The sequence below is a fragment of the Pocillopora damicornis genome, chromosome 10, assembly GCF_964200805.1.
Source record: "Pocillopora damicornis chromosome 10, jaPocDami1.2, whole genome shotgun sequence".
Classification (NCBI taxonomy): domain Eukaryota; kingdom Metazoa; phylum Cnidaria; class Anthozoa; order Scleractinia; family Pocilloporidae; genus Pocillopora; species Pocillopora damicornis.
Window position 1 is genome coordinate 21,522,540 of NC_142679.1, and position 11,675 is coordinate 21,534,214.

The following is an 11,675-nucleotide window of genomic DNA, read 5'->3' on the forward strand; positions in this document are numbered from 1 at the left end:
TTCACATTGTAAAGAATGAAAAGCTTTAGCCAAAGATGTTCCTGTGTATCTATTCACTTTACCAGTTCAACCCCTCTTTTCATTGCCGCTGGACTAAACTAATTTGCATTGTCGCTAACAAGCCGACAATATTGGTTCGCTCGTTCAATAGCAAAAGCCCATGGTGATTTGTCTTGTTATTTATTGTCTAAGGTGGATTAATCCGTTAATTATGACTTCCTACAAGTTTGACAAGGTATTCAACTAACCCTTCACCATTGAAAATCAAATTTAGTCAGCATATAACAATGAAACCGTACATCGCGCGTTGTATGAAGTTCTACGGTACATTGTTTGAAAAAATTAATTAAAAACCTCGAATCCCGATGCCGCACTGTCAGTCTTTTACGACTGACTCTATTATGCGCGGGAGAATCGTCTGTGACAGGCTCTTAGTCAGAGGCGGGCCGAAAATGGCTAGATTGTCGGCACAGCCGTTTTTCCTAACAATCGAGAAGAGTCGTTTCGCTCCTTCCGGCACTACCCAAGAGCATTAAGTTAGCTCGCTGGAACACTTCACCAGAGAAGCACAGGGCTTTTCAGATCTCCCTTAGCCAGGTTTTGAACTTTTTTTTGCGAATTTATCCAAAGGATAATTCATCCCAGGGGAGGGTTATGATATATCCCAGGAGTAATTCGTCCCAGCGAAGGGGTTATGCCACGACAGTCGGGAAGTCGCGACCACTGAATTGATTAGACTCTATTTTGTGTTGTAGGCGATTTAAAGTATGGTTAGCTTTATACCAAAACAACGTCTTAGAACACTTTATAATCAATGACATCTAATTTAAAGATTTCAGGTTTAAGAACAGTATAATCATGTAACCATTTTAATAAGAAGTCATAATTCAATTATCAACAATGATGAAACCCTGAAATGCTTATAAGCAGTAATAAGACTCTTCCATGGAATGCTTCCTTGCAGTCAATAACAGTTGTACTTTCTTACGCAGCGTACTATCATCATGTTAACCACTATGTTATCACCAAGTTACACTTTGACATCAGTAGGCATATTCTTCCTACAATTCATTTCTTGTTGTATTGACAAGAAGAAGTTGTTTAACGATCAAGAGAGTCTTGAGTGGGTGGACATTTTCTTCCTCTGTTTGCCCTTCAGTACAGATACTGTATGGAGAATTTTCAGGGCTAAGATGATAGAAGTAATAAACTCTCTGACTCTCAAGGCTAATAAAGAGATTTCTAATTCACGGTTTTGATTACTCGAACAGAAATCAATTGTTCCAGAAGTCTGCATCAAAGGTTTACATTAACTACGTGTGTGAAAGCTTTACAATGGCGGTAAAGGATTTGTTGATGAAAACGACTTCAAAATGAAGGGAATTTATATTTCTGAAGCAAAAACAACAATAGGGCACTGCGTGAACGTCTCGGAAAACAAACTATCTTTACAAATTAAAACGAAAAATAAGTTAAATAAAATCGAACATCCCAACCAACGACTCGCTTGCCCCTGTCTGACGTCCCTTCATAAAGATGCTCTTTATTCTACTGTAAGACGCCGGTGTAAGAGTTTCCAACCGGAACATCCTCTCTATACTCCTGGGTATAATAAGCTATAAACCAGCTGTATCATAAAGGTTGAATTCTTTCTTCTTTTCCTGAATTCTGTAATGCCTTGTATATCTTCTTACAGCTCCAACCGTCATAACGAAGGCACTTAGGTCAATCATAATATCAAGTCCTGTTTCTCTCCTTTCGCCAGCATGAGGGCTTGGTTATGATGAGTAATTGTAATCACACACGGGCCTTCTTCCCAGGGTTCCCCATCTACTTGAACCGGGAGAGACCTGGTGTCCTTCAGTGTAAGCTGTCGAGAAGAGATCAAAATGCACTGGCTGAGATCAAAGAATGTAAACTGGGATACAACTGATCATTTAGTTTATTGATTCCTACCCTTAAGTCACAATGTTTTCATTTGTTCCAAAAAGGAAAATCTTAAGGTGATAGCTATAGTGTTTATTGTAACTCCCTTGATCAGATAAGTAAATCTCACCTCTTGCTGCAATTCTTTCTTTGCAAAAAAGTTAAGAAAATGCATTTATATATCACGACAAAATCCTCCATCTTAAGTCATAAATTCCCTTTTTTTGACAGGAGAAGTCAAATTTTAACCAGCCCTTGGAGTAAAAGAATTACAATATAACCTTCCCAATTGTCAGATTGATATTCTACTTTACAGTCCCAACTGCCACATAATAATGTTGAAGTCACTGGCATCACGTTTTTGTTTTTTTTTCCATAAAATAATGCCTTATTTCTTGACTTTCCACTCTACCAGTAACATTCCAATAAATACCATCCCAGAGGAAGTGATAAAAAGGATTTTTTTATTTTTAATTAGCAGATTAATCCAAAATCAAATAAAACTATTGTTTTATATAAATAAATATTATTGTAACATCATCTAACCAGAGTTACTGTTCTCTCGATTATATTCAGCAAACAAAAGAAGACTGGTGCACAGAAAACCTTTGGTCTCCAGTACTTACTTTTATTGATCGTGCTTGACCAAGCCGTAGTGGATCAGCCATATTGACTTGTAACCTTGCAATGTGAAGAGCGGAATAAAGCCCTGCTACCTCCAGGATTCCATCATTAATGCTGCCAAAAGAACAAAATAGATCTTTCCTGTAAACAGAATTACCAGTTACCTGTATTTTGTTGCTTTCTTAAATTTATATTGTTCATGGATAAGGAATGGATCATGTTATATAGTTGGTAACAAGTCACTACTATTAACAACAGGTCTCGTACAAAATGACTCCAGGCGTACTGCTTCTAACATATGTAATTGTCACTCATCTCCTCACACTAACTCAAACCAGTAAGCGTTTGAGTGCCATTTTCAGGGGGCAAAGTTATTTTGCAGAGGAAAAATTTTGCTCTCATCTAACTTTCTTTCTTCTCTTATTTAAGTTCCTTCTGATGACCTCTCCTTTTAAAGGTCACAGCTGTGACCCCAACTAGCAGTACTTTTGTTTTGAATTTTTTTTATTTTGTAAATCTCTCAGTACTTTTATTTTGAATTTCATGTTAAAAGAAATGGTGTTCAATTTTATTGAGCAGTTACAATAAACTGACCTTGGTGGTGAAGAGTGTTCCTCATCACCATTAACCCACAATTCACAGCCTCCACACCAACTGTTAATGTTCAGAAAAACAATTCCCTCCAGCTCTGGTAGTTCCATTTTTCTTCCATCCATTTCCAGCTGAAAAAAAGTAATGTTCAAAAGTTAAAGGGCATGATACTAACTTTAAGTAAATGCAATCTGAGCTAGATAGGTGGTCTGAATACAAGACAATGGTCCCTTTCATACCTCAACAACTTCATGTAAGTTTTTGCAGTCTTGTTCAAGGACATCTCTGGCACCATACAATCCATACACGGCCTGAAGAGAAAGAAAAAAAAAGTAGATACCTGTATAAAGCCAAGTAACCAAAACAATGTAGTAATGAGTTCAGTAAGGCTTAGTCTGTGCAATCAAACTTAGAGTAAAACAAAAGAAAACAAAACTGGAAAAAAATCAGTATTTACCTTATTAATAATGCGACTGGTAAACAAAGATGGCTGACTCTCACGATGAAGGTGGAAATTCAGAACTACTTTGGCATCGCAGCCAATAGAAAAGTAATTATTCATCCAAAACACCTAATGAAAGAGTGGAAGGAAATAGCCAAGACTCACGATATTTCTCATTGTGCAATATGGACTAAGTGTCTCAAACCCCACATGATAAAAATGAATTTTCAAATAAAACTAAGACTTAGTTAACAAACTGCCTGACTTGAAAGGAATACACAGTGAACCATTCACAGAATAAATTCAGGAGATACATATGAATGGCTTAGAATCTGGTATTACCTTCTTACGCCTCCTTACATCAAAGTACCGTCGGTTACTCTCGATAGTTATTTTCCATCTATAAACAGAAGGGTAGAATATTAGAATAAAAAAAAAGTCTTGTTGGTAAAAATCAATATTTACAGTTAAAATTCTTAATTAATGCTGCTCTCATCCATGCCTTGTATTCCATACCTGTCCAAAGGAGTGACATTAGCCATCATTACAGATGTCAAAACTTCATTAACATCTTCCTCACCAGTGTAACCACTCCCCCATCCCAGAACTCGCGCCAGGTCATTCCCAGTACCTAGAGGAAGAATTCCAATGTATGGTGGCACCTAGTAACAAAGAAAATAGAGTATAAGTTTCTTGAAAAAAAATTGTACATGGCAAGTTTCTTTAGCTAACAATCTTAATTTTTTCATTGTTTTCTTTTTCAATTCAATATCATTTTTCTCCTGTGTTGCACTTGGTGTCCAGGCACATGATGTAGACAAAATTCTGTGTTAACACAGTTATTCATTTACATGTATTGAGTGATGAAAATAATATTAAAGTTGCTTAGTAGAAGTTCACAGCATGAAGAGATTAGTGCATGAAGACTGCACCAAAAGAATACTGTATACATCAATCATTGATTCAACACAACAAAAATGTGGTACAATATAAGCTTGCAATTTATGAAAATGGATAATATATGCAGAAACCATTTTCAGAGTTGTAAATAAGATCTGGCCACTGGCCAACCTGTATGCAGCCAGTTACTTTGCAAGTTAATTTAATGATCAAACTTAAGATATGGCAAAGAGGTTAATATAGATTGACTAAAATATTTCATAACTGTCACCCTATAATTTTGAGAACAGTTAACAAATAATACTTCAAACTGTAAAGATAAAACTGTGAAAACAAAGCTCTGTGCCTAGTTTTATCCCTTAGAAGAGCTTTGACTACAACATGTATTGATTATTTTCAGCTACTGGTGCAACCATAACCTGACTGACCTTTAACTTGACTTTATCCAAAGCACCAAGAACCCATCCAACACTGCCGTCCCCTCCACACACCAGTATACGAGTCCTGTGGTTTGGCAGAAGCTTACAAAATTCTAATGCAGATTCAGGAGGAACCTCATGAAGGTCTACTACCTGAAAATATCATTAAACATTCAGCAGCTGTTTAAATTTGCTGTTAATGATAAGGGACTTGTGATGGAAGAATGGATAGCAAGTTAGACTCCAGAACAAGAGGTCCACTGGCAGGTTCAAACACTGATTAATATCTGTACTGAAAGGTTAGTAAAGAGTCTGCCATCCTCCAATAGTCTTGATCAGCCATCATAGTAAGCACTCTGGTGATCATTAGTAGACACCAGAAAGAAAGGAGTTCTGTCAAAAGTGACTGCTTATGCATCATTATCATAAATGAATGCTAGCAAATTACTACCTGGCAATTAGCTATCTTCCTATCCGTGGAGTAGTAGCAAAACTCATAGTGGCTTCATGTCGTAGAAAGTGAGCATTCTCCTTCTTAACTTATATAAGTGCATTGCCTTATTGGAAAATCACCAAACACAAGCTATGGCATGGCATAAACTAGGATTCTGTCAAGTTGACATGTAGCTCTAAATGTGCAGACATTTAGCTTAGTGCTAAAAAAAATCTATGCCCACTGATATGACTTTTATTTCCTTTGTTTCAAATTATGAGAAATTAACAATTACTGGGAAAAAATAGAAAAATTCAATTGGAAACAAAAATTGAATCAAGAGAAAATTTTGAATCATTACATTTCTCTATCAACTGTTTGGAGATCACTTCCAATTTTTGAATGCTACCACTCGCACTTACCTGTACTGGGTTTAAAAGATTTTTAAACGCCATTAATAATCTTTCACCTTCATTGTCCCCACTCTTACGATTAGCAAACACAAGCAGTGGACTCCAATTTTTGATGGGCGGTGTGCTGACTTCTCGAACCACAAATCTCTTTTTACTTCTCCAATTTTCCACAGTCAAACTAATGCAATGTGGAGGTAACATCATAGTCTTGTACTTTCCAAAATCACACACATTTGACTTGCTTCGAAGGCAGTAATCATGTGTTTTATCCTGACACCATACACATCTGAGATCGCATAATCTCGGTTCAGTACCACAATGAAAACCGCAGACACTGCAAGTGCTACATAGAGGTAGATTCCCACGAACCCATTGGTGGTTCATGTATTCTCTCTTCGAAAGAACGAGAACTTTGCAAGCAAATCTCTTGGTTGCTCCGTCGATGCATTCTTCGTGAACTGAGATCCCACAGTTTTCACAATAACCGCCTCTTACAAGAGGACGCTCGCAGAAGTTACAATACGTGGGCTTGTCAAGTATTTCTGTCATAAACCATCGATGGCCCTTCTGAGGGTCTCCCACTCGTAGTCCTCTCTTCCAAGTCAGACCTAACAATTTTGTTAGTACCCAAGAAAGTAAAATGAAAACTCCACAACATGCAAGAACTTGGTATGCATCTCCTCGCCATTCTAAGATGTCTCCCATTGGTTTTAAACATATCCACGAAGAGCTTTAGGGGATCAATTTAACCGCACAAGAATCATGCAGACAACACCTGTTTCTTCAGCCATGTTGGTAATTACCCATACTACCCTGCATGATACAAGAGGATGAGAACTGGGTAATAGTGAATCCTAACCTTGACCTAACTTCGACTCTTGACCTTAAGGGAATGGGTGGAAAGCTTCAGGCTTGGAAATGAGTGTACAAAATGAGAGGAAAAGATAAAAGTAAAGGAAGAGAGAAAGAAATCGGATCGCGTATAGGAGATCGAGACTATCGCTGGCTGCTTCTCAGGTTGTGTCTACGTAGTCGAAGGTTTTCGCAACTCTCGAGTGTTATGTAGGAGGCTGTGTAAACACGGGAAAATTTTTCATCACTTTTATTTTACATACTCTCATCTAAACACATTGAGCGACCAATGAGAACGCTTCCTTAAAAACTTTTCATATGCGCGTTTCAAGAGTATGGTCTGCGATGATCAACTACATGTTATCAAGCACATTACGACTTCTTTTTCCTCTAAAATGGTTTAATTAAACTTTAAAGATATCATTACAATGAGAGCACCTCGTAAAAGTCACTTGAACCGCCATGTTGTTATAAGCTGGTTACCATGAGGACACCGTTACTTTTCATACGAAGATGTAAATGATCTGTTCTCTTCGTGAACTGAGATCCCACAGTTTTTTTGGAAAAGTTGACAAGACTTCTTGTTCGCTAATCGCGGATTTGAATGAAACAGAAGTACTAAACAGCGAGTCAAACGCAACAATATGGCCTCACCTCTACCTCAAAAGCTTTTTCTTTTTTGTTTCTAACCGTTTACAAAAATTTTTTTGATAAACTTCCAAAACTCAAGAAGTAAAATTAGTTGAAGAGTATTGCGAATCGTTGTCTAATCGCTTTCAAGTTAATTAGTTTAAAACGTCCCTCTTTAAAAGAGACCGCTGATCATGTTTTGATCATGGTAGGTGGCGGCGGCGGCTTCTTTAGTGATGGACAAAATGCACCGAATCATCCTCACGAAACAGGGAAAGGAGGTAAAGGATATCTCCACGGGGGAATGGGTGGACAGAATTATGGTGGATTTGGAGGTGCTGGTGGTTTTCTTATCGACAAAAGAGGAGTAGGCGGCGGAGGAGGTTATTCTGGGGGGAATGGTGCAGCTAATGAAGAGTTTTCCTGTGGTGGAGGTGGGGGATCTTTTAACGATGGAACACATCAGCAAAATAAATGTTGTCATAATAGCGATGGTCATGGAAGGGTGTTCATCACATTACTTCAGAGAAATGTACTTGGCAGCTCCTCAGTTCCTTAACGTATAGTGGTAATTCTGCTCTAAAGTGCTGATTGGCTAGTCGGAACTATTTCCCTCCACTGTGGTGAATAATTGTTAATCGTACTAGTCATGGTGACTTGTTACGAGGTACAGTCGGTTTAATTTACATCAATAAATTCTTTCTTAGCCGTCGAGATTTGTTTGTTAGTGTTAATAAAAAAGCACTGCAGTTAACAGTGGGTCCTGCAATGTATGTCAAAGGCTTTACTGATTTTTGCTTGACTGATATTTACTAGTCTGATCAAATGTCGCATAATCAGGGCTATCGGTGTTTCCACACCGTCCAGATTCTCTCGAGATTGCATTTAGCATCGCTGCATCCAAGAACCAAATATTATTTACGAGCTCAGATTGTCACTGACGTCATCGTCAGTCAAAATGAAAGTTTACATTTATCTTGAAAGTTCGACCACCTGCAATCATTAGAATTTAAGGCAAAGGAATAATGCAGTAAACAATCCTGATTGGTTCCCAAGAATCCCTGACGGTCAGGGTCTCATGCTGAAAAAGAAGAAGAATTCAAATCTAACGCTTTTGGCGTTAACCCTTCGTCAGAGCGAATGGAGGAATTGTGGGTAATGTAGCCTCAAATGTAGCCTACTAACAGCCAGGTGAACTCGAGATTGTGTCTTGGATAAACTTCAACACATAGTTGTATTCCTCAGTATTCCATACCTCTAGGGGCAGTCTGGAATGTCAATAACAGTTTTTGTTGAGACTGCACAAAGTCTTATTAACTCAGTATGTAAAGTCTTTAGCATATAGCCATCCATTCCCCGATTTTGTAGACAGCATATCATGATGCTACACGAAGATTGAAACTTAGTGGTTTTTGTCTTTGGGTCACGATATTTTCTCAACGTTATGAATGAAAGGATAATGACACTAGAATTGAAAAACACACAGAGGAAATCTTCCTCTATGAATTAAAAAAGGGGGCCATTGATATGCATGAAGTACAATCGAGTTTCACCAACCAACCACATCCAAGAGGATCTAATTCAGTTGTGACAATCGCAGAGACACTTAAAATTTGATAAAGAGGGTGACGTGTTTCGAGCGCAGATGAAACCTCAACTGTCTCAATTTGCCTGATATTTCCCTGAAAGTTGAAAATATCGCGGTCGCTGTTCGCCAGAAATATAACGGTTTTTTTTTTCTGAGAGCAAACTCTTTGTATCCTACTGCCTCGTCCTCACCATTTTGGCTGCCCTAATACCAGAAGTACAAGGTGAGATTTTCCTACATTAATGTCTTTTTTATCGCTTTAGTACTATTTAAAGTTTACTGAGGCAATTTTTACCTGAATATTATGTCTTTGTTCAGAGTGAAAAACTTGTTTTATCGCGAGAAAGAATAAAAAATGAACAAAAAGATAAAACAGAATAGGACAAAAAAGCAACTATTCCAAAAAATTTTGTTATCCCTTGTTGTAAAAGGAATAAAACATATATACCTGGGCCAGTATTATTATAGTAAGTAACATAAGAAAAATATTCACATTTTTAGAAAACATTTGTCGGCCAGTCTGCATTCAGTGGTGCATTCAGATCACATGCCTGTCATTGAAAAAACTGTTATGAATAATTTGCCACACGGGTGGCTTGTTTCTCGGCTACTAAGTAAGGGTTCTTTGCCAACGTGATCTACAACTGGGCTGTAACAGTAGGAATGAAATCACTTTATTAAAAGCACCTGGTAAGGGTAATAATCTTCTATGTTATTCGGTACTGTAGTCTTTTTAGGTTGCGCACATTAGATTTTGAATAAAGACTATAAGTTGCAGGGAGCTTTGTTCGCTCCACAATCAGTGAAAATTGTCATAACTAAAGGGTGGGCTTGTGGTCAGTTGATATTACGAAAAATGCTTGATTATGATTTACACTTGGGATTATAATGAGACGAACGGAAATAGGTCCGTGTAGGAAAAACATGTCTTTAAGGGACCGCCAGGAGCCCAGAAAATTCTAAGACCATGACCGCGCTGGATGATACAGATATCAATTGTAAAGAAAGTGCGCTCAATTCGTCGCAAAGGAAATGAAATTTAGTCTTAGAAGCTAAGGACAAAAATATTTTCACTCGTATTATTAGTCCTTAAAATTTTGGACGAAGAAAGTTAAAAAAAAGAACCAACAATTTAAAGTACTGTACTGCAAAAACGCAATAAAAGCCTTGAAAGTGTCAAAACGTCGATTGCACTATGAATAAGATCGTCGAATTTCATCTTGGGCTTTAGAGGTAGAAGAATGGAGAAATTAGTTCTAGAATGGAAACAGAGACGATGATATCTTTGACCACTGTTTAACTACTTCATGCGACATGTTTTTGCAGGCAAGTTTATACAGTTCCATACTCTCACCATGCAGAACATTTGTTTGTGTCGGAGTTGACTAGCATTACCAAAAGGTTCTCCCATTTTGCAGTTCAGGCCGACATTCTTATCAACGACACCGCCTCCGATTAATTAAAGTCATCTGCGAGAAGAAAATTTATCACCGAGAGATTTAACTCAATACTCAATTCTCTGTCTTGAAGAAATGCTATTGCAAACCAGAAGGCTTTATTTACTAACTTGAAAACAGACTTATTACATGAAAAACGAGCTTCACCTCACAATCAAAGGATGAGAAATAAATATAAGAATAAGAAACAAATTCTCCATCAGAGCCAACCCCAAAATTTCGGAACATCAACGTGTTTTGGTAAAACGATCGTCTTTATTTTACGCTCAAGATTGGGCGAACGAGGAATGCGTGTAAACAGTTGGTAAAGAGTATTATTGTCTGCCTCATACGTCGCACTCATACGGACATACTTAAGCCACAATAAGAGAACGCATAAAGGACTTCAAATTAAAGGCTATTGACATGCATTAAGTATAATCCAGTTTCACCAAACAACTATTTCCCGGGGAAACTCATTCAGTTGTGTTTGTGACAACCACTGAGAACCTCATAATCGGACAAAGGAGGTGATGTATTCGAACAAATTAAAATGCAGCTGTCTCATTTCGCCTAATGTTTCCCTTAAGGAGGAAAAGCTCACCATAGCTGTTCGCTGCAATTAGAACGGGCGTTTTTTTCTGAGGACATGCTGTCTGTTTTCTGTCGTTTCGTTCTCACCGTTTTGGCTTCCCTACGACCAGAAGGACAAGGTAAGATTTTGTTATGCCCAGTTCACACCAATGCTTAAATATGTTTTAGAGCTGTTTTGTTAAATTTGGTTGAAAATTGTCTTCTTCTTAGCAGCTGCTTAATCCGATGTTTTTCAGCTTCAAATTTAGCAGAATGAAAATAAAAATTAGCGTTTACTTGAAACTTATGGAAAATCCAATTATTCACATCTCTGTTTTGATTCAATCCGGCTGATGTTGTGAATGGGGTATTATTTATTGTCTGAGAACTATTTCCAAGTTTTCTCTATCATCATATAACTTTTTTATTATCTTTATCTACATAACTAAGCCTTGAAATATTCACATAAGCATCTCCTATTAGTACTAAAAGCAATAATTATTTTATTCATCTACATACCTGGAGTGGCATAAGACAACCAAATATTTCAAAGGAGGTCTTTTACTTTGTTTTGCAATATTTTTGAAAATGACAAAATTTTAGGGAACTTGGTTTCTAGACTGAGCCAAAAGGGAAGGTTTACTTTGAATAAACAGTTACTGTCTCTACAATGTTGTCCGTGAACCGCGTTTAACTTTCGACTCTTTGATTCTGCACAATGGATAAAATGACTACTGGCAGACCTTGAAAAAAAATGAGCACCTTAATTTTCGCGCTGTTTGGCTGTTTGGTACAGTTCGGCTTCAAAGTTGATGTAAAAGCTGGTTCCGTTTTTTATTAAACGTAAA

General features: G+C 37.5%; 2 protein-coding genes across 2 annotated transcripts in view; one reads left to right on the plus strand and one right to left on the minus strand.

The window, feature by feature from the left end:
* Positions 1–855: 855 nt before the first annotated feature.
* On the minus strand, positions 856–6,572 carry LOC113674682 (diacylglycerol kinase epsilon). Its single transcript, XM_027191168.2, has 9 exons — positions 5,758–6,572; positions 4,912–5,055; positions 4,100–4,245; positions 3,926–3,983; positions 3,599–3,712; positions 3,381–3,452; positions 3,145–3,272; positions 2,553–2,664; positions 856–1,870 (listed from the first exon to the last, which is right to left on the minus strand). The coding sequence occupies exons 1-9, from the start codon at positions 6,451–6,453 to the stop codon at positions 1,730–1,732; spliced, it is 1,611 nt and encodes a 536-aa protein (XP_027046969.2). The 5' UTR covers positions 6,454–6,572; the 3' UTR covers positions 856–1,729.
* Positions 6,573–10,643: 4,071 nt separating this feature from the next.
* The window catches only part of LOC149039372 (uncharacterized), a 38,577-nt gene continuing 37,545 nt past the window's right edge, over positions 10,644–11,675 (plus strand). Inside the window, exon 1 of the mRNA XM_089185459.1 lies at positions 10,644–10,967. Coding sequence (XP_089041585.1) covers positions 10,904–10,967 — 64 coding nt within the window. The 5' untranslated portion in view covers positions 10,644–10,903. The remainder of the gene's footprint in view (positions 10,968–11,675) is intronic.

Coding starts and splice junctions, on each gene's coding strand:
- LOC113674682 (XM_027191168.2), bottom strand. CDS start 6,453: ATGGGAGACATCTTAGAATGGCGAGGAGATGCATACCAAGTTCTTGCA. Junction 3,984..4,099: donor AATGTCACTCCTTTGGACAG/GTATGGAATACA, acceptor TTCTGTTTATAG/ATGGAAAATAACTATCGAGA. Junction 3,713..3,925: donor ATGTAAGGAGGCGTAAGAAG/GTAATACCAGAT, acceptor CTCTTTCATTAG/GTGTTTTGGATGAATAATTA.